Source organism: Schistocerca gregaria, chromosome 2 (genome assembly GCF_023897955.1).
Source record: "Schistocerca gregaria isolate iqSchGreg1 chromosome 2, iqSchGreg1.2, whole genome shotgun sequence".
Classification (NCBI taxonomy): domain Eukaryota; kingdom Metazoa; phylum Arthropoda; class Insecta; order Orthoptera; family Acrididae; genus Schistocerca; species Schistocerca gregaria.
The window spans coordinates 761,114,373-761,137,995 of NC_064921.1; the positions used below are offsets into that span (position 1 = coordinate 761,114,373).

The 23,623-nt window shown below is 43.4% G+C and overlaps 1 protein-coding gene across 1 annotated transcript in view; it reads left to right on the forward strand.

Moving 5' to 3' along the window:
- LOC126335963 (germ cell nuclear acidic protein-like) overlaps window positions 1-23,623 on the forward strand; it is a 141,912-nt gene that overhangs the window by 16,283 nt on the left and 102,006 nt on the right. Inside the window, exon 3 of the mRNA XM_049999439.1 lies at window positions 7,377-7,605. Within this exon, the coding sequence (XP_049855396.1) occupies window positions 7,377-7,605 (229 nt within the window). The remainder of the gene's footprint in view (window positions 1-7,376; window positions 7,606-23,623) is intronic.

Below are 23,623 nucleotides of genomic sequence, written 5' to 3' on the forward strand. Positions count from 1 at the left end.
AAGTAAATTTATTACCTCCTGTAAAAGAACTGAAAACGTTGTACTTGCTGTGATTGTTACATTTCGACGAAAATGAAGGTTACTGAGGTAGACCGAACTGGGTCGTAAAAAAGAACAGTTAAGCTGGCTCTGCCCTCTCTCTGTCTGTCCTGGGGTCATTGACCCCTTCATGTTACTCGACCAGTGTGATATGTGAAATGAGAACGTATTCAGTCAACTAAAAGAGATGTAAACGGACGGATTACATTAGGTATAAACGACTTTATAAGGCAGAAGTAACATTTTGCAAAGTCGATGGTTTCACTTTTTTCTGATCTTAAGATTTCGAAGGGCCAGGGGCGCCCTTTCTCGGTATCCTACTGAGCCCAAATTCCACACAGCTCATTTTTACTTGAAATAGAGCCAATATGGCGGGTAGCCCAAAGAAAATTATTATTTTAGAAAAAAGTACATACAGGATGTTTCCTTAAGAGCGTGCACAAATGTAAAATGACATAAAGAATGCTCCACTGAACAGTCTGAGATAGGGAACCTGGGATCTAAGAAGCCACCTTGAGAAGATATGGAAGAAAACTTGTCTAGCCCTGGTGTTTTCCAGCTTATTTACATCTAAAAAATGGTTCAAATGGCTCTAAGCACTATGGGACTTAACATCTGAGGTCATCAGTCCCCTAGACTTAGAACTACTTAAACCTAACTAACCAAAGGACATCACACACATCCAACCCCTGGCAGGATTCGAACCAGAGACCGTAGCAGCCGCGTGGTTCCAGACTGAAGCGCCTAGAACAACTCGGCCACCGTGGCCGACTACATGTAACAAGTTTACATGCACTGTGCTGTTTATTTACATGTACATTCTTTATTTCCTGCAAGGAAACAGGGAGGATGAGACTGGTTACTAGGAAGTCACGATGCAGGTTTTGTTTACTTTACTTGTCCATAAGGTGGCTCTGTTGTATCGCATTTACATTGTCCATGACAGAACGTCCTATGAATCAATGACAGACTCATTTAATAAGACACTGCACTTAATTCGGAGTGGATGTCCTCAGCCACCTCAGTGCTGTATTTCCTGGTTGTTGGATTGGAAAGAAGGTCCTATTCCACGGCCTGCGAGGTCACCTGACCTTAATCCCCTTGATTACTTGCTATGGGGATTTCTACAGTCAGTTGTGTATGAGACCCCAGCGAATATGTAGATGGAATTAGTTGCCAGAATTGTAGCTGCCTGTAATGTGATTCGAAACACACCAGGGCTAGTTGTCAGGCTGCGTCAGAATCTTGTTAGGCTGTGTCATGCTTGCACTGAGGCTGATGGTCGTCAATTTCAGCACATAATGTCAGATACAGTACAAATGGTACGTTCATTGCATCAATGATGGTATCCGCTGTTAACTGTAGCGAATGTAAATAAAAAGGTACACAGTAATGTGATTCTATTCCTATAATCTCCTCAATCTGGCTTCTCTGACCCCAGGTTCCCTACCTCAAATTGTTCAGTGCAGCGTTCTCTGGGTCCTGTTAAATTTTTCTACGCTCTTGAGGAAACACCCTGTATAAGAACCGTCCTACTGATCAGCAAGAGAAGGGACATTCGTGCTCACTCCAAGAAACACTGTGGAGAAACTCAAGACAATGCCGCATAGTTTGGTTCAAAAATGTTCAAATGTTTGTGAAATCTTATGGGACTTAACTGCTAAGGCCATCAGTCCCTAAGCTTACACACTACTTAACCTAAATTATCCTGAAACACACACACACCCAAGCCCGAAGGGGGCCTCGAACCTCCGCTGGGATCAGCCGCACAGTCCATGACTGCAGCGCCTGAGACCGCTCGGCTAATCCCGAGCGGCATAGTTCGGTGATCGGAATGTTATACCACTACTCTCTCGACGATTCGTCTACCCCCAGGCTTAGCATGGACGCACCGGCGTGCGTTAGCTAATGCGGCGGTTTACATCCATCGTGGAGTGTACTGGATGCCGAGGTATGTAAAGTAGTCATCAACACACTGGATCTATTCACGCGAAGATAGGGGACAAAATTTTCGTCGAGTTTTATTAAATCATCTTTTCGGTGTTACTAAATAGCATCAAGTGTACATCATAATGGCAAAGGGCTACAGATTAATGCTCCTTTGGCATTAGCGTCGTGAGAGACAAAGCATTCGCGCAGTTGAAGAAAACTCGAGGAGTATATAGGACCTCGAAAACTATAATGCAGTGATGCTATTTTGTACAAAGCCACAGTCAGCTTCTTCCCCACTCATCGTCAAACCAAGCTATCTTGATTCCAGTATGTTGCTAAGCTAGGAATAGCGCATTTCGTGCACTTTCTGTGCGTTTTCCTTATGGTGGGAGGGGTCTTTGTAGATACTTCATGTCTGGTCATTTCCTCCCGTTGTTACGAATACAACAACGAATGCCGTCATTGCGACGTTGCCATATCTAACGCCGCCGTCTTGAATAAAGCTGGTAAAAATGCAGCGTGGGGCTGTACATAGTTCGCCCTAGTACTCGTAACTCTCACATAGTCGTAAGAAAAGGCGATAATAGTCCAGGGGAAGAATATCGACAGGCGACGAAACCCACTCCTTGAGGTACCCCAGCCAACAATGCGACTTATTTACATTTTTGTTTCAGGGATCTTTCCTTTGATAATTTCTCAAATGCTGAATCCAGTAATCACCGAAATGTAGAATGGGCCAAAGTCTGAAACAAAATGAAAAATAATAGGATCATGTCAAAACGCTCCTTCAGAGCAACACTATAACTTCGTTTATAATTTTAAGACATTAAATCAGTGAAATTAGACGATAACGTAAAATGTGCAACAAATTTACTGTGCACCGATATTATTATTATTATTATTATTATTATTATTAGCCTTGAAACCTTCCGTATTTCTGTAAGGTAGCACTTTCGGGTGTAAAAACATACAGATATCCGACTGTAAGGAATTATATACATATACAGGGTGTTTCAAAAATGACCGGTATATTTGAAACGGCAATAAAAACTAAACGAGCAGCGATAGAAATACACCGTTTGTTGCAATATGCTTGGGACAACAGTACATTTTCAGGCGGACAAACTTTCGAAATTACAGTAGTTACAATTTTCAACAACAGATGGCGCTGCAAGTGATGTGAAAGATATAGAAGACAACGCAGTCTGTGGGTGCGCCATTCTGTACGTCGTATTTCTGCTGTAAGCGTGTGCTGTTCACAACGTGCAAGTGTGCTGTGGACAACATGGTTTATTCCTTAGAACAGACGATTTTTCTGGTGTTGGAATTCCACCGCCTAGAACACAGTGTTGTTGCAACAAGACGAAGTTTTCAACGGAGGTTTAATGTAACCAAAGGACCTAAAAGCGATACAATAAAGGATCTGTTTGAAAAATTTCAACGGACTGGGAACGTGACGGATGAACGTGCTGGAAAGGTAGGGCGACCGTGTACGGCAACCACAGAGGGCAACGCGCAGATAGTGCAGCAGGTGATCCAACAGCGGCCTCGGGTTTCCGTTCGCCGTGTTGCAGCTGCGGTCCAAATGAAGCCAACGTCCACGTATCGTCTCATGCGCCAGAGTTTACACCTCTATCCATACAAAATTCAAACGTGGCAACCCCTCAACTCCGCTACCATTGCTGCACGAGAGACATTCGCTAACGATAAAGTGCACAGGATTGATGACGGCGATATGCATGTGGGCAGCATTTGGTTTACTGACGAAGCTTATTTTTACCTGGACGGCTTCGTCAATAAACAGAACTGGCGCATATGGGGAACCGAAAAGCCCCATGTTGCAGTCCCATCGTCCCTGCATCCTCAAAAAGTACTGGTCTGGGCCGCCATTTCTTCCAAAGGAATCATTGGCCCATTTTTCAGATCCGAAACTATTACTGCATCACGCTATCTGGACATTCTTCGTGAATTTGTGGCGGTACAAACTGCCTTAGACGACACTACGAACACCTCGTGGTTTATGCAAGATGGTGCCCGGCCACATTGCACGGCCGACGTCTTTAATTTCCTGAATGAATATTTCGATGATCGTGTGATTGCTTTGGGCTATCCGAAACATACAGGAGGTGGCGTGGATTGGCCTCCCTATTCGCCAGACATGAACCCCTGTGACTTCTTTCTGTGGGGACACTTGAAAGACCAGGTGTACCGCCAGAATTCAGAAACAATTGAACAGCTGAAGCAGTACATCTCATCTGCTTGTGAAGCCATTCCGCCAGACACGTTGTCAAACGTTTCGGGTAATTTCATTCAGAGACTACGCCATATTATTGCTACGCATGGTGGATATGTGGAAAATATCGTACTATAGAGTTTCCCAGACCGCAGCGCCATCTGTTGTTGACAATTGTAACTACTGTAATTTCGAAAGTTTGTCTGCCTGAAAATGTACTGTTGTCCCAAGCATATTGCAACAAACGGTGTATTTCTATCGCTGCTCGTTTAGTTTGTATTGCCGTTTCAAATATACCGGTCATTTTTGAAACACCCTGTATATACTCCGCTGGCCACCTTATGGTGCGTCGCGAACGATTCTTCGTATACCATAGTCGCTTCCCCTCTTTTTCGTTCCTGTTGCGAATTGTGGTAATCCTATTAGTGGTCTTATGAGCTCCACTTCCTCTCATTTTCCTTAATAGCGTTTTTATGAAGTCTGTGTAGGACGAAGAAATATATTAGTTGTATCATCTAGTAATTTATGCTCTTCAACAAACCTCTTCGTGATGCACAACGCATCTAACTCAGCATCTACCAGTGTATGAGGATCTCGGTGTAGCTCTCGTTCTTATTAAACGTATCCGCAATAAAATGCGGTTCTTTTCCTTTGATATCCTCTATTTTCTCTTTCAGTACGGCTGCTAAAGGCACACAGTGAGGAGCAATACTGAAGTACTGGTCGAGCAGGTTTTGTAAGCTATCTCCTTCGGTGATGATCACTCTTCCTGAGGACTATTGCGATGAATCTCAGTTTCGCGTCTTCCTTTTCTGTGATTATTTTTATTTTGAGGTTTAGCTATCTACCTTTGCATTAAGAGGCGATCCTTTGCATGTCTTACTGCATTTTACTACAGTTTTCTACCAATATGAATTCTCCATATACAATAGCGTCTTCCGTGAACAGACTCATGAGCTTTCGACGATATTCACTTGTATGCATGGATGGATGCGAACTCCACCGATAGAATTTCGGAATTTGTTCACGGATATTTTTCTTAATATTCTGTTTCAGGGACACGTGATCTCACTTGCCACGTTGCTGAGTGATTGCATTTTTTACTTCCATTTGTATTTGTATCTGTGTTGCACTAGCCGGCCGCGGTGACCGAGCGGTTCTAGGCCCCTCAGTCCGGAACCGCGCGACTGCTACGGTCGCAGGTTCGAATCCTGCCTCTGGCATGGATGTATGTGATGTCCTTAAGTTAGTTAAGTTTAAGTTGTTCTAAGTTCTAGGGGACTGATGACCTCAGATGTTAAATCCCATAGTGCTCAGAGCCAGTTGTGTTGCACTGCAAATATCTGAAAACAATAGAAAAGTCTTATTTGGAAGCATAATTGTTCCAGTCACTGGCGTTACTTGCTGTTGGCAACAGTAATCTCTGCGTTTCTCTTCGTTCTCAAGCTTGCGTTGAATACTGTTCGGTTCTGTGCCGACTTTTTTTCACAGGAGTGTTAGTTGTACGTTAACGTGATAGAAAGCGGAAGGGAAAAGTGTATTGATGAAAAGTCGGGCGATATGTACCTCGTATATGGGAACACTGAATGTACGGGAAGAGCGGCACAACAACACTATTTTCAACTGTTTCGACGAAGATAGCAACCACTTCGCACTACTTTTCCGCCTTGGGGGTCGTTGCTTTACCTTGTATTTCGTGTTGTATATTTTGGTACTTGCGTATTACGTACAGTCTTTTTCAATGTTGTGTAGGTACGCTCACAGAAACAAAAGTTATTGTTGTAACCAGCCGAATAAATCATAATTCTCCTCAAAATTAAATTTTCACTCTGCAGCGGAGTGTGCGCTGATGTGAAACTTCCTGGCAGATTAAAACTGTGTGCTGGACCGAGCCCAGAACTCGGGACCTTTGCCTTCTGCGGGCAAGTGCTCTACCTACTGGGCTACCCAGGGATGACTCGAGACCCGTCCTCACAGCTTGAGTTCTGCCGGGTTCGAGTCCCCGCCCGGCACACAGTTTTAATCTGCCAGGAAGTTTCATATCAGCGCACACTGCGCTGCAGAGTGAAAATTTAATTCCGGAAACATCCCCCAGGCTGTGACTAAGCCATGTCTTCGCTGTATCCTTTCTTCCAGGAGTGCTAGTTCTGCAAGGTTCGCAGGAGAACTTCTGTGAACTTTGAAAGGTAGGAGATGAAATACTGGCAGAACTGAAGCTGTGATGAGAGGTCTCGAGCCGTGGTGGGGTACGTCAGTTGGTGCACGGTAACTCAGCATGTTCGGTCAGTGGGTTAGCCTCTGTAATAAAAAAAAAAAAACTGAGTGTATGGATCAACAACGAACTTGACTGGGTGTCATGGGACGTCCGCAATGAACAAATGCAACGAACTAAATGAGATTTAATAAAAAAAAAATGTCGATGGAGCACTTGTCTGTGGAAGGCAAAGGTCTGAGTTCGGGTCGCGGTACGGCACACAGTTTTAATCTGTCAGGAAGTCATAATTATATTAGAACAAATTTCTAACGTGGGAATCTCAATTTTGTTGCAACCCGTGTTCACTCAGGTACGAGCAGCCCTTAGCGGCTCGCCATCTTATCTTATTTACAGCTTTTTATTGCGTCACCTTTCCGGCTTAGATTTTTTAGAATGTGACTTGTAAGTACTGCATCTCTTTCCAGTCAGTACACACTTTAGTTTATTAATGTCTTATATACCTATTAAATTTTAGAACAGTTAGTTTAATTCTGAAGACGACGCTCATAGTAGTGTCGAAACCTGGTCAATTTTGACTGAATGTTTGTGACCGAGGGCTTATTTGTTCTAATATAATTCTGACACGGTCACTAAACCTTAGCAGCTATGTTCAAAGCTTTCATAATTGTCTTATTGTGTAAGGAGCCACCGGAGACCAGCTGTCCCTTTTGCGAAAATACTCAGAACGAATTCCCGAACAAACCCCGAGATTTGGTCGTCGGAGTTCGGATTCAGCCTGTACGTTGCGAACTGCAATGGTCGCAAGACACTCTCTTGAGGACGTCCGAGGCTGCTTTACCGTCTGCAGTTCAACACGGACGAGAAGGCTCGTGTAGCCCGTCGGTGCCCTGGTAACCGCGGCACGTCCCGCCAGTTCCGCGGATCTGCCAGCAGCCGCCGCTCCGTGTCTGTTTGCAGTCGCGTCGGCGTCTGCGTCGCTTTTCACCGGCGCGACTTTCGCGTCGCTGCGCGGTGCGGCGCTGCCCGGCGCAGGTCACGTGACGTCACCGGCCGTACTTAAGGCGCGCGCGCCGCCGGGCGCGGTCTGTGCCCGCAGAGCGTCTGCCGCGTCTTCTGCGCCCCCTGACAACACCCTGCTGCAACCCGCGCGACACCCGATCGTCGCCCGCCGCCGTGCAACTACAAGGTGAGCCGGTGCACAGCAGCTCCTAGACTCGCACTGCATGGGGGGCCACGGTCAAACGCATAGTTCTGACTTCGTAAAAAAGATGCAGGGACATTCTCAGCTCCTCCGGTGCATGGATGTTTAATCAAACACTGGTGATACTACAATAGTGAGTGACTCATGTGCAACAAGTGCAGGTAAACTTTATTATTTGCCTTCATTGTTTTCTGTCTTACACCAGAAGACAAACAGTTCACAACTGTGTCAATGCATCAATGCATAGCGCCTATATTCTTCATCTAGCTTCGCAGGTCGCCGATAGGTGGGGAGTGTTCTTTATAACAGTTACAAAAACATCGCACTTTAATTTTATGAAACAGCTACACCAGATGCAGCTGATAGGCAGAGGTTTGGTTCTTAACGTAAGAAGACGTTTTGATTTCATTTTTTTTCTGAATTAGGTACTCTGTTCAGTGTTATTCATTCAGTTTTAATAACACACTTTCGCCATACTGAAGAAATTCTAATACGACGTACAAAAAAGAAAGCTATTAAAGACATATCGATATTGTCGTGTAACTGCATTGTTCGGGTGTGTTCAGTAAAAAGTTTCATGTAGTAACAGTCTTGTAGATTACTTAGACATGAGCATGACTTCTGCTTTTTTGTTATGGTAGAAGATTGTTTGCAGCCCTCAAGTTTCTAATGCAAAAATATTATTTGCTTTATAGTCGAAATTCGGTAAAGCAGATTTTAACAATAGTACCACGACATCAATAATCGTAAGAAAATGCGTTTTCAATGGGAATAAAGTAAAAAAATCACGGAAATACGCATGTCAGAAATATTTTAAAAAATGGATACTATTTCTTCAAGTCGAACGTTTTAATTCACATAAAAATTTTCTGTAGAACATCTGGAGTAATATCTAGTGACAGAAAAAGCGATGTAGGAAAATCAGCAATTCCGTTTGCTGATTGTTCGAACAGGATATTTTCTCGAATACCTCTACGCGTATATTTCCAGTCATTTTCGGAATATTCTTTTCTCTTGTTTGCGTTTTATATTACTTTTCTCTGTGTAGAAGCATAAGACAGATATTTAAAAAAAAATGAATATTTTGATTGAAATATTTGTTTCTCTCGATTTCAGTTATCTGTCATCTGTGAACAGCCGTAACCTCTATGTGTGTATGATGTTACACCAAATAAAACAAGTCTAGTCAATGCCGCTAAAATTTCAAGTTGAATATCATTATCCGACTGAATTTTTCACCTTTATCAAACTCTGTTTTGTCGATAGGAGGATGCTACCTACACATAAGTCTACCTTTACCATGTTAGCGATGGCATCGTTGAAGGAAACAATACAGTAAAACTTGGTGATAAACTCAGGTAGGAAGTGATTCTATTAGGTCTTCAACTCGAATTAAATATGTGTCTCATGAACTTCTCGTTCCTAGTGGCTTAAAAAAGTAATTTCTCCCTTAGAAGTTGGGAGAGTTCTTTTCGAGAAGCGATTATAGTTACGAATAAGAAAATCAGGGCAGCGCTAGCAACAGCTAAAAAATTATGAGAACATGAAGAACTTGACTAAACAACCCATACTGGACATAGGTAGCTTATTGTGTACATAAGGAGAGGTTTTCTGTACTGGATGAAAAATAAATAATCCCGAGGCGAGTTAGGAATAAACCACTGGTGATGTTTCTATTAAGAGCTACCAAAAAATCAGGACTATACCCTCTTTCTTTTCTACAGAAAAGTAAAGGGAACTGTTTTATAAGATGCCAATCCATGTTACTCGGTCTAGCCGTTCAAAGTGTCAAAACGATTAAAGGGTTAATACCATAGCATTCGGCCAATTTTTTGTTTGTTTCCCATGATCACTTAAGGCAAATTATAGAATAGTGAGCAAGACCTTAGCCTACTTACATCCTGCTTCTTGCCTCGTTCAATTCTTTGCCTGTTCTTATCTGATTAGAATCTGTTTCTTCACTTATGATTGACAGCGGAGAGTGGGGTAGCGCCTCCCCCCCCCCCCCCCTCCCCCTCGTCGGAGGTCCCTCGGGCATGGGTGTGTGTGTTGTCCTTAGCGTACGTTAGTTTAAGTTAGATTAAGTAGTGTGTAAGACTAGGGACCGGTGACCTCAGTAAAAATGGCTCTAAGCACTACGGGACTTAACATCTGCAGTCATCAGTCCCTTAGTTTTAGAACTACTGAAACCTAACTAACCTAAGGACATCACACACACCCATGCCCGAGGCAGGATTCGAACCTGCGACAGTAGCAGCCTCGTGGTTCCGGACTGAAGCGCCTGGAACAGCTCGGCCACAGAGGCCGGCTGAACTCACCAAATTGGCCCCGTAGGAACTTACGGCGAAATGCTTATCAACAGCGAAGAAAGACAGCGTCTGGGGTACTTTCTATGTTAATTCGGAAAATCCGTTTCGGTGATCATTCCCGGTCATCTTCAGATTCAAATCTAATTACTCCCTACCGCAGTTCGTCAGCAGGGCGCGGATTCTGAAGGAACTGAAATCTTAACTGAATGCTCGTCCTGCTGGCGCCCTATGACCCTCAGTAATTTGATATGAATCAGAGAATAGCGGTAAATCGAATAAATATAAAAAGTTACCCAGACCTCCAGACTGTCTTTCGTCATTGCATTAAAAATTGTTGCGGTGCCCTCAGACGACACGCATTCAATTATGAGAGCGAAATAGGCTTTAGAAACATTAGCAAAGCTGCTTATACTGTTTTCCTAGACAGGATCATCTCAGCATTCTCAGCTTTCTTCAGGCAGCACGGCTGTCGTAGACTGTCCAAATGACGGACCGCACTTGTACGTGTGGGACTTCAGAAAGCACTTCTGTCATAATAAGTGCTGCAGCTCTGAAATAGAAAGACTTGATACTTGCAATACTCTCGCCCTAGTTGCATGATTTTTCCGTCTCCTCGTTCCTCTTGTGGTCGGGTACTTTAGTGTAAGGTTGTCTCACCGTATCGGTAATTTGGTGATGAGAGCTGATGAAAAGATCGTACAACGAACACTTACATAAGAAGCATCGCGCACAATAAAAAAAGAGGTGTCATTAAAAGCCTTACGGATAGAGTCTATAGAATTTGCACGCCAGAACACATAGATGCCAAGTTAAAACATCTCAAGCGGGTTTTCGGAAAAAGTGGCTACTCAGCAAAAGAAGTAATGGTTCAAATAGCTCTGAGCACTATGGGACTTAACTTCTAAGGTCATCAGTCCCCTAGAACTTAGAACTACTTAAACCTAAGTAACCTAAAGACATCATACACATCCATGCCCGAGGCAGGATTCGAACCTGCCACCGTAGCGGTCGCGCGGTTCCAGACTGTAGCGCCTATAACTGCTCTGCCACCTCGGCCGGCGAAAAGAAGTAAATAGAAATCTAAGCCAGATAACGGTAGGCCGAAGGACAAAGATAGAACACAACGGCGGAAGAACACAGTTTTTTCCCTTTTACTAAAAAAAACTCGGAAAATTTTTACAGAAACATGACATCAGACCGGTTTTTAGACCAAGGAAATACGTCAAGTACTCAAATCTCTAAAGGATAAACAATCTTCTCTGTCGGCATGCAGGGTATATAAAATTCCGTGAATGTGTGGTATGGTCTACACTGGAACTACGAATGGACGAGTGAATACACGGCTGAAGTAACATAAAGGTTTTCGCCGACTAGTAAAAGTAGAAAAATCAACTGTAGCGGAGCATGCCCTTCAGTCGGAAAGTCATGAGGCGAGGTTTTCCGAAATTAAAATTGTATCTACAATAACGAAGTATTATCCACAACTGTGTAGAGACGTCATCAAAATGTATAAACATGGGGATAATTTTAATAGAAAATAAATCATTAAATTTTGTGAAACAAAGACAGTAGATTTACTAATCGACAGATGAGTTTTATCTTTGACAGACGACTTTCCTTAGTTTGGTTTTATCTGTGGCAAGGATTATCTCTGCCGATTATTGTAAACTTCTTCCACGCCCCTTTTTCACAGTATTTCACAGTATTTATCTTCCGTAGAAATGTTGGAACACGTGAGGCAATACTGACCCTACGACTTATCTTAGAAGAAAGATTAAGGAAAGGCAAACCTACGTTTCTAGCATTTGTAGACTTAGAGAAAGCTTTTGACAATGCTGACTGGAATACTCTCTTTCAAATTATGAAGGTGGTAGAGGTAAAATACAGGGAGCGAAAGGCTATTTACAATTTGTACAGAAACCAGATGGCAGTTATAAGAGTCGAGGGGCATGAAAGGGAAGCAGTGGTTGGTAAGGGAGTGATGCAGAGTTGTAGCCTCTCCCCGATGTTATTCAATCTGCATGTTGAGCAAGCAGTAAAGGAAACGAAATAAGAGTTCGGAGTAGGTATTAAAATCCATGGAGAAGAAATGAAAACGTCGAGGTTCGCCGATGAGATTGTAATTCTGTCAGAGACAGCAAAGGACTTGGAAGGGCAGTTGAACCGAATGGACAGTGTCTTAAAAGGAGGATATAAGATGAACATCAACAAAAGCTAAACGAAGATAATGGAATGTAGTCAAATTAAGTCGGGTGATGCTGAGGGAATTAGATTAGGAAATGAGACACTTAAAGTAGTAAAGGAGTTTTGCTATTTGGGGAGCAAAATAACTGACGATGGTGGAAGTAGAGAGGATATAAAATGTAGACTGGCAATGGCAAGGAAAGTGTTTGTGAAGAAGAGAAATTTGTTAACATTGAATATAGATTTAAGTGTCAGGAAGTCGTTTCTGAAAGTATTTGCATGGAGTGGAAGTGAAACACGGACGATAAATAGTTTGGACAAGAAGAGAATAGAAGCTTTTGAAATGTGGTGCTACAGAAGAATGCTGAAGATTAGATGGGTAGATCACGTAACTAATGAGGAGGTATTGAATAGAATTGGGGAAAAGAGGAGCTTGTGGCACAACTTGACTAGAAGAAGGGATCGGTTGTTAGGACATGTTCTGAGACATCGAGGGATCACCAGGTTAGTATTGGAGGGCAGCGTGGAGGGTAAAAATCGTAGAGGGAGACCAAGAGATGAATACACTAAACAGATTCAGAAGGATGTAGGCTGCAGTAGGTACTGGGAGATGAAGAAGCTTGCACAGGATAGAGTAGCATGGAGAGGTGCATGAAACCAGTCTCAGGACTGAAGACCACAACAACAACAATATCTGGCTTCCGACGCCCGACGTGCCAGTCGAGTAGAATCAGTAGAACTAGTAGCACCTCTGAATATGTCCAGCACAGCAGTGAACGAGACCTCAGGATCGGAAAAGCTTCACGAACCAAGACCGTGCTGACATGGAGAGCTAGTCGACTTTCAGCTGGCAGCTAGCAGCAGGTCCGGGAGGTTCGGCTGACCCCCTTTTTGGCGCGTGGCCAGGGCCTCGGTCAAGGCCGGGCGGGCCGGCAAGTGGAGCTGGATGTCACCCAGTGGCGCGGGAAAGCGTCCGCCCCACGCCGGATTCCTGCGGCCCTCGTCCTCCGAGCAGAGGCGGCGCAGCGCGCGGCCACGCCGGCTGGCGCGCTATCGACCGCGGGCCGCGAATCTAGGCCGATCGGATTAACATCGCCGCGCCGGTCGATGCTGTGGTCGCCGCAGGCGCCACGGCGCTGCCACACCGGCCCGCGACACAGCTAGGCGCTGCTACCTCTGAAATCGCGTGACAGGAAGGTTTTTCGTCCGTCTAGTGTCGAGAATCTCTCGCTCACTGAAAAGTCCCTTTCTGTTACGTACTGTGCATGAAAATCAAAAATAATTAACAGTTTAAAAATTCACGGTCGCAAGATACTGACACTAATTATTTTACAAAGAATGGAAAACTCGCAGGAACCGACCTCGGTGAAAAAATGAAATAGATTCTTCGAAATTCTGCACCCCTCTCGCCGGGGGTACGAGTCCTCCCTCGGGCATGGGTGTGCGTAATAAGTTTCCTTTAATTTACGTCTATGGTCACAATTTTTTCTGTTTAACAGATTACCGGTTTCGGTCTTTAATGACCATCATCAGATCTGTCTCATAAAAACAAAGTCCTAATGCACTGCAGCCATAATGGCATAGACAACTCTTAAATGCGGAATCAGTACCAGAATCGTCAAATACATATAAATCACATCTGAATACATATAAATCACATTTGACGATGCTGGTGCTGATTCCGCATTTAACACTTGACTATGCCACTATGGCTGCAGTGCTTTAGGAGTTTGTTTTTATGAGACAGATCTGATGATGGTCATTAAAGACCGAAACCGGTAATCTGTTAAACAGAAAGGATTGTGACCATTGACGTAAATTAAAGGAAACTTATTACATATACGGGTCACTGTGTTTTTTCGCGACGATGTCGCAGCTTGTGAAATGGGTGTGCCTGTTGTTCTTACCATAAGTTAGTTTAAGTAATGCGTAAGTCTAGGGACCTTAGAAATTCACACACATACATTTGAAATTCTGAAGGTAGCAGGTAAAAAATACAGAGAACGGTATGTTATTTACGAACGATGCAGAAAACTGACGGCAGTCATAAGAGTCGAAGGGCATCAAAGGGAAAAGTGGTTGAGAAGGGAGTGAGACAGGTTTGTAGCTTATCCCCGATGTTATTCTATCTGCATACCGAACAAGCAGTAAAGGAAACCAAAGATAAATTTGGAGAAGGACTTTAATTTCAGAGACAAGAGACAAAAACTTTGAGGTTTGAAGATGACACCGTAATTCTGTCAGAGACAGCAAAGGACTTGAAACAGCAGTTGAACTTAAGAGTACAGTGCCTTGAAAGGAGAATGTACGAGTAGCACCAACAAAAGCAAACAAATATAGTCGAATTAACTCAGGTGATGCTGAGAGAATGGGATTAGAAAATCAGACGGTAAAAGTTGTAGACGAGTTTTGCTATTTGGGCTGTAAAATAACTTATGATGGCCTAAGTGGAGAGTAGACTTCCTCATCTTTCTTTTTATTTCTTTCTCTACCCGTCCAGTGATAGCATTCAACACCTGTCATCATCCTATTAGCAACTATGAGGGTCAGTCGGAAAGAAATGCACACCATTTTTTTTAAAAAAAATACAACTTTTGTTCTCCATCTTTATTATTCACGGAGCTCATAGAAACATTCTTCCTGGTTGTATTCAAATTTAATACTACCTGTTTCCACAAGTCGCCCTGTCATGGAACTCGCTCAAGACAGCTGCTGTAGTTGATGTTCATCTGAAGCAACGTCCTGTTCTAGAGCTCCTGTGTTGTGAGAACGACACAGTGACCAACACGAGGATTGAAGAAAGTGTGTGGGGTGACGCTGTTGATGGCCGTACAGTAAGTGGCTGGGCAAGCGGATTATCTGGTGAAAGTGGGGACGCCAAAATTCTGAACCTCCCGCGCAGTGGTACAATCACTGCCCAGTGTACAGATTCCTGACGCTGTGCAGTGTAATCACAATCAGCTTTTGGCTTGAAAACGCATAACAGGGAACGAACTGTCAATCCGAATGGGAGTATGAGAAGCGAATGTGTGCAGAATATTGATACAGTTGTAGCTGATAAAGGTTTGCGCCAGGTGGATTCCTTGAATTTCGGAGGATAGCCACAAAGAAACACGAAAAACAGTGTGCATCGAACTTTTGTAACAGTACGAGAATTCTGGAGATGACTTCCTTGCAGCAATTGTGACGAGAGATGAAACCTAGTTGCGTCAACAAAGCAGAAGAAGTTCAAAAACGCTCCTTCAGCAGGAAACGTGACGACTACTGTGATTTTTGATTCACGCAACTGTCAGTTCTGATGTGTATATAGCAACTCTTAAAAAGCTTTTGCTTGAACATTTCGCAATCGATAAAATGCGCAAAAATGCCCTGTTTTGCCGTTGGATAATGAGTACCAGCACATATCAGTGAGAAAACTGTCACCGAGATCACAAGATTCCAGTGAACAACAGTGAGACTCCCTACAGCTTTCCTGTGGCACCATGTGACTACCACCACTCTGATAACTGAAAAAAAAATGATTAAATCCCTTCGCGCAACGAAATTTGAAGACGAAGACTCCTTTGTACAGGCAGATAGACAGTGGCTCGAACGAGCTTGTGTACCGTTCCAGTTTCATGGTGGCTTATGTCATTTTTAACGGACGGAGATTATGTGGAAAAATGGCATTTTGTCTCTCGAGAAGATATCAACGTACTGTAACAATACCAAACGTATAGAAATAAATTGAATATTAAAAGTATAGAATATACATATCTTTTGGAGCGTCCGTCTAGAATTCCTGATTTGAAAAATCTACCTAAATGCTTGAGTTACAAGGTCATTTACTTGGACTCATCAACGACAAAACGCTGAAAATACATGTTTATAAAACATCATTTACAAGATATCGAGTAAAATGTTGATGGCCACTGCTCACCACTATCGAAAAAAGCCTTGCCAATAAGTATTCTATTCTCAGGTGCGATAATAGATGTTCTACTATCGTCGAAATGAAAACAAAAATGGGGAACCGACGAATTAAGAGGGTAGCTAACAATGAACATCGAGTCAGTTGACTCATTAATATTTCGTTTAGTAAAAAGAAGTTTACTTTTAAATGAAGATTTTAGTTAGATACTAACATTTGTTGGGTTCTCGGCTTATATCTGATCTTGAGCGACGGTAATAATCTTATAAAGTTTCCGTACAAAACACTACCAGAGAACGTATTGTAAGCTCAGAGTATACTAGAATAACAAAATTTCCTCCAAAGAAGTAGTACGGCTTTAACAGAGAACAGTCAAATGAAACACCTGACGTTTTGCAAATATATGCCTCTTAACTGATATATTCCGTCTTCCTTGACTTCTCAAAAGCGTTCAACACTGACATATTTTCAAACAACAACCGAAATATGATGAAAGGGGCAAATCTCACAGTTATGTGATTGGAAGAGTTCTTGGATGACTTACCTTAAAAACCAGTACAGTGCATTAGACTGCCAATCTTCAACAGAAATGTAATAGATCGCTAATTTCGACAATACATAACGCCAGATAAAATAAGTGAAGCACCCAAAAGGGAAGGAGGAAACGGAATGAAACTTCACGGGTTTAGAGGGCATGTCGTGATATTTCAGTGATTCCAAAATAGAGCAAAATTTACTAAGAAATTGGCAGTATCAGTCCGTTTATCAGTGTAACATTGCACTCCCTGTGTCCTGGATGCATCCGTTGATTCGGTAAGGCAGGGTGCCATAAATCCTTTGTGTCCTCGTCCTGTGGCTATCTGGCCACCAGTTGATGTAATTGGTTGTTGATATCCTGAGTACTGGCATGGGACGTTGTTGACGACCGGGCTGGTCCAACAGATTTTGTTTGTGGGACAGGTCCGGGGATCTCACTGGCCACGGGAGTACCCCGACAGTTCATGGAGACACGGGCCATGTTGGACGAGCGTTGTCCTGTTGAAAAATGGCACCAGGATTACATCACATGAGAGGGAACACGTGACCTACCGCCGTGTCGTCACAGTTCCCTTAGTCACTACCAGACGTAACGTGAAGTCATAGCTAATGGCTTCCCATAACATGACGCCAGCAAAACAGCTGTACCTCTCGGAAACATAGGAAGAATAGGACATCTCCTCAGGTCGCCGCCAAACTCGCCGACCACGTACGTCTGGGTTAGTGCAGAAACCGCTGTTCGTTTCTGCACACATTGCGACACTATTCATCAGCATTCCACGCTTCCCGGTCATGTCACCACTCCAAACGCAGACGTTTGTGTTAACGATAGCGGACGGTAGGTCCCTAGTCCGACTGCTGCTCGCCTCCCATCGATAGTGTGGGATGACACAGAATGTTGCAGGGAATCCATTACTTGTTCCCGGATGGCAGGCGCAGATGTGAAGGGGTTACGATGGCTGGGTGCTCGATACAGAGATTCTCCCTTGTGGTCGACAGGCGTCATCGACCAAAACCTACACGACGAGTATGCCTGTTCTCAAGTTCCCATGCAGTCCAGCATCGGGCCATTGTAACATCCTAGTGCCTCGAAATCCAAATATTGCGCGATTTGAGCAGCCGGCCAAATGAAGACTCGCAAAGGGGGCCATTCACATTTTGTTATGCAGTGACAACGTTTCCATACATGACTGAGCGGCACTCTGTGTTTTCACAGCAATCAGACAACATATGACGCTCTTCACACCCCTTACATACCCTACCAGGCCTGGCAACAACTGTAATCACGAGCTACACTAATGCATTCTGGTGGCCGTTCTGCCTCTCACACAGAATTGCAGTCCTTTTTATTTATATACCCGCCGACTCAGTGTACCTGTACGGCGTTGCATTTATATCCGACCTATCTTGTGGGCGCTTCACTTTTTTTGTCAGGCTATGTAGACAAAATGTTTGTGATCGAGGTGAAACCGCGTTCCCAGCTGTATGTCTTGGAAACGAGCTCTCACTACTGTACTCCCTTCCCTGAACGTGCCTAAAGCGCCGAATCAATTTCGTACTACAGGCGTTGTTCCACCTTGTCTCCGTAGTCACAATAGATACATTAAGGGCGGAAGGCGATAGTACAATTCTACTTGACTATGAGTCGACACCAGCGTCAGTTAATTATATACATATTTCCATAAAGACTCACAGACATATGAACAAAAAGCTCATAGGTCGAAAGGGGCAAAAGGCAAAACAAATGGTGGAGAAAGAGCCTGTACCGGAAAGCTGTTATTAGTCACGTAAACAACATTCGGTCTATCAACCAAAATCACACACCTGAGTAATTAGAGGACACATGTGAAGAAACGAATTGAGGGCTAGCGAGAGAGGCATTAATGATGGCGAATATCAGTAGAACGTGGTATCGGGGCATGGAGGCGTCGGACGCGAGGATGCGGTCGTCATTACGAGGTGCTCTCGTTATTCCGGATGACTGTCACAATTAGAGAGCAACAATATCATTAACTAAATGTGAAATAAAACATGTTTTAGCCGTCTTATTTCCAGAGTGTTATTTTATTTGGCTACCAGTTTCGGTGGTTTACTAAGCCGTCTTCAGGCCCCATTGTACAGACAACAACGGTAACAGTATGAAATAGACAACAAAAAGGAGGTTGTGCAAGTCTTATATAAAGTGGTAATGTGTGTTAACATAACAGTATCAAACAGTACAGGGAGTTACATAAAGTTAGAGATAAATTAAGGAATAAAATAAGAGAACATTCGCACACTGTGTTAACTAGGGAGCAAAGTATATAGTCATATAATCGTAAAAAAGAACCTAGAAACGTTTCCCGACTAACACGCTGGGTGTTATCGGCTCTTCTGGTACTCACACTTCCTCAACATACCTCCTGAATGGCACGGCAATGTTGTCTGGAGAATGAGTGTACCAGCCACGCACCGTTGCTGGTTGTTTAACACCTCGGCTTTTCATAGCCAACCTAACTACGGTCATTTGCAGGTTGCTTACTTCAGTCAGGCTGGAAGACACTGACGTCTTGTAACGGCTAGAACCGCAACTCGGCCGCCTCTCTGAAGCATGTATCTGCAAAGCTCCATTCAGACTTAGCAGAAAGGGATCTCTTACGACGTAAAACGCCATTTTGGCGGAAACTGCCAACTTCTCAACTAACTGCAATTTCGAGCAGCAAAATCAGAGGCTGTAGGACATTATTACTGCCTACTTGATACCTCTCGTTCGCCCTCGCAACACACATAAAGTATAATCAGATTATAGTCAAAATTAATTACTATCATTGCTAGCCTCAAAGGTTTGTTAATCTCTAATTATGCTATTTATCTGCCACTTCTGGAGCGAGTGAGATCACAACTTTGTCAGACAGCGTATCAGAACGCTTCGACGTTGTTCTCAACAGGGTAGTATCGTCGCTAGATGATCGTACACAAATGTACAAGATTTGGACGATATTTCCACTTGGCTTTCCGATGGAAGCTATCTTTGCGTGGTGTGGTGGTGGTAAATTCCCTTGGGGGTCAAACTGCTCAGGTCATCGGTCCATAGGCTTACACACTACTTAATCTAACTTAAACTGACTTACGCTAAGGACAACACAAACACCCATACCCGAGGGACGACTCGAACCTACGACGTGGGGAGACGCGCGAACTGTGGCATCGCGCCATCAGACCGTGTGGCTATCCCGCGCGTCTGAAGCTATCTTTAAATATAGTTCAATGCAAGAGGATGCCCATAAACAAGAGAAAGAAGAATATAGCATTTCTTCCTCACGTTCCATGGAGTAATTGAGCCGAAACCTCTTGGTCGTGAAACAATTTACTACGGCATTAACAGAAGTCTGATGAAGAATAAAAAGACACGAAGCTAAAGACATTATGTATAAATAGTGAAACATTACACCGAAAAGAGAGAATATGTTCCACAGAGTGGAAGGTGCATAGCACAAGAAACCAGTTCAACGTAGGTTTGAATATCTGGTGTTTATGACTAAAGAGTTTTCAGCTGTGCTGGAAGGTTTTTGAACGTAGAACGCTCAGGACACTACTCATTTTCCTGAAAAATTTCTGAGGAAGTGAAAGTAATTTTATCGATTTCGAGTATTCGCTGAGAAAACGTTAGGGGGTTTAATTCGCACTATAATGACATTTTTAGCAATCTGAACAAATTTATATTTGCATGGGTCGTCACATCTCTGTCTCTGATGTCGCTAAATTATGAGCGGTTGTTGGCAGTGAATAATTCAGTTGAACACAATTTTCGTATATGGAATTGTGTCAGCGGGAAGAGGAGACGAGGCGCCGTACTCACCCTCAATCGGATAGTGAAGAGGAAAACTTGTTTGTTTCGCAACCTCTCTGTAGTCCGTTACGGAGCAAGAGTTTGAGACACCTTTGACGGGTATTGCTTTGCCAGTTGTGGTCGACGAGTTCGGAGATGTCATCAGTATTTCCCTTGAGCAGTTAAGTTACGTGCTTGTTCTGGGTTTCACCTTCTTTCTTGTCCCATCTCTACCATCATCAGTAATTTCAAAAGCATAATCAGTGCGAAATACTGTGCTTGATCATAACTGACATGTTTCACACTAAAAGTAACCAGGGTTGTGAATCAATAATTAGGGCAGCTGACGTATGAGTTAGAGCAGACACGATACTAACGCCACGAATCTTCACTTTACATTGGGAAGCTGTACTGAAAAGAATGTGTATTGTAAGGTAATGCCACATTTTACGACCAAATGGTGGTTGTACGATTCACCATTATCACTGGCTGATCTGTTTCTCGACTCTGAGATAGCTTGTGGAAAAGAATAGTAATGTTTAAATTTTTTGTCTAATGTCGTTGCAAGATGAATCACTGCAGGAAGACAATTTTGACAGAGATGGAGGTTGTTATCCGGTGGCAATTTTCGCAAGGAGTCATCATGATTTCTGATTAGAGTTGATTCAGGTACTATATCAAACGTATAGGCTTGGTCGAAAACACGAAAACACCACGAGAAAAGCATGCCTGAACATAAATGAAGCTTGTAGCCAAGCCTGCAGTTTGCGTTGTTATTTTGAGCCACGAACAGCACCTGAGCAATGACCTGAACGCATTGCGCCATTCGTGGTCAGAACAGTGTTTTGCGTGTTTAAGAGTGCATTATGTCTGAGCTAAGTGAATTAGAACATGGGTAAATTATTGATGTTCGTATAATGCGTGCTTCCGTAGCCAGGGTATGCGATTTGTTTGGTGTTTCAAGAGGCGCCGTATCGAAGATTTATGCAAAACACAAGGCAAGCAGAAAGACATCATCCATTACACCACAAAGCAGAAGAATGTGTTAGTTGAGTGATGATGGACGGTCATTAAAGATAACTGTGACGAAAAATAAGATGAAATTAGCTGAGAAAGTAAAGCAGAACTCCAGAATGAGATTTTCACTCAGCAGCGGAGTGTGCGCTGATTTGAAACTTCTTTCAGGAGTGCTAGTTCTGCAAGGTTGGCGGGAGAGCTTCTGTAAAGTTTCGAAGGTTTAGGAGACGAGGTACTGGCAGAACTAAAGCTGTGAGGACGGGGCGTGAGTCGTGCTTGGGTAGCTCAGTTGGTAGAGCACTTGTCCGCGAAAGGCAGAGGTCCCGAGTTCGAGTCTCGATTCTATATTGCAAACTGCGGCGTTTGCAGATTATGATTCGAGCAAATATGGCTTTACACCACACTGGATTCTCAAAATCAGAAGTCATATACGAATCTGTAATTATAATCATTTACATGTTGCTGTGAGGCCAACCTGTGCCACTTAGTTCAATCCAGACACTCTTATCCTTCTTGGTGTTCGGTGTTTCACAAACCTAACTGTTCATGAAATTTTTTCTGCTGCAGTTGCAATTTCCATTTATATTTCTGGTAAGTTCCTGAGCGACGTTTTTAGCGTTAGATACAAACGAAAAATTCAGTTGTTACTTCAAAGTAACTCCGGTTTTACTGCAAGAAACAGAGTCTTATAACTTATAAATTCATTTGATTGACAATTTTCAATTCATTTCCGATTATTTTCACGAAGTACAAAATTAACTAAGAAATTCGGACCACATGAAGGTTTATTTCGTCATTGCTACCTTGGTATATCTTAAAGCTGAACCACATTCCAAATAGCGAGTTGTTCTATTGTTGCGCGGATGATGTGTTGCCTCATGTTGTTCTTAGTACTGTTGGAACATTGTTCACAGCAAGATAGAACAAAGCACAATATCAACTGGACAAAGCTGGAGGATGGAATCGAACGCGACCTCGTTGAAGGAAGCATCCCAGCATTCACTTTGAGTAAGATGATATTGGCCACAGCAATCATCAGTGTCAGACATAACATAACATGTTTCCCTGAATACAATTTGGGAAGGGTTACGTGGGTAAATGCTAAGAAGTATTATCGTTTGAGGTGTTTTACTTAGCCGCTCTGCTGGCTTACAAAGCTTGCGTTTTACATAAGTAAACTAATATACTCGTATACAAGTATAAGGACCGACTGCAATAGATTAAGGGGAATTGCAAATACTCTGCTAGATACGTCGGTGTAACGGTTTGTTGTTTATCCGTGTGTAGTCATGTTTATATGAGGGATGTAGTAAGAAAACATCGAACGAAGCATGCAGCTTTTCTGCTGACTAACAACTCCTAAACGCTGGAAATACAGTGGACGTATAGAGGCAGGAAGCTCGAGTTGAAGGGAATAAGCATTAACTATGTTAGTATTGTTAGAACGGAAGGAAGCTGACCTGAACATTCTTCTTTTCATTTTTCCAAATTATTCACAGTCGACACATTACCGCTGTCTTGACTAATAGATGTAATAATATTCGCCATTAACTGATAAAAATCGAATAACTGTTATGAAATGTGTCCGTGACGAGTTGATGAACTTCGAGTTTAAGCAAAGCCGCACGTTTCAACGGTGATTATCCTGTTCGCAGCCCTCGTTTCACAGTAGGCAATTAGCGGGGAGACCGCGGAGCGTGAAGCGGGCCCTGCTACAGTTACACAGTGGGGACATGAGCAGGCAGGCGTCTCTGAGCAACAGCACCAGCCTGCAGTCCGTTCCGCTCTGTATGGCTCGCGGAAGTCACAAGTCGGTGCGCTGACGTCCGTCCTGGGAAGCTCATGTCACCGTGCCGTCCTTACGGCGATTTCCCTTCGCTATAACGCTATGACAAGGAAATAATAGGTGTTTTCTGTGTTATTCGCACTGTAGATCGCCTAGCTCATCGGACATAATGTAAATCAACCCACTAATAGGGTGGACAGGTAGAACAAATTGTCACGTGAACTTCTACCGCTGGCGCTAATCACGGCAGTGAAGTGGTGCTTATGGGTCAGTCGACAGAACGGCATCAGAGCAATAACATGGCTCGATGGGGATACGTGGCAGAATGGTAATAACGAGCTACTGTGTTTGGCCGTGCCCAGGACCACACCTCGAATGAAGAAGACCAATTTATTGGTGTATCAAAGCGGAATGTACAACCTGTCTTCAACGAATGGTGCACCATTCGCGGT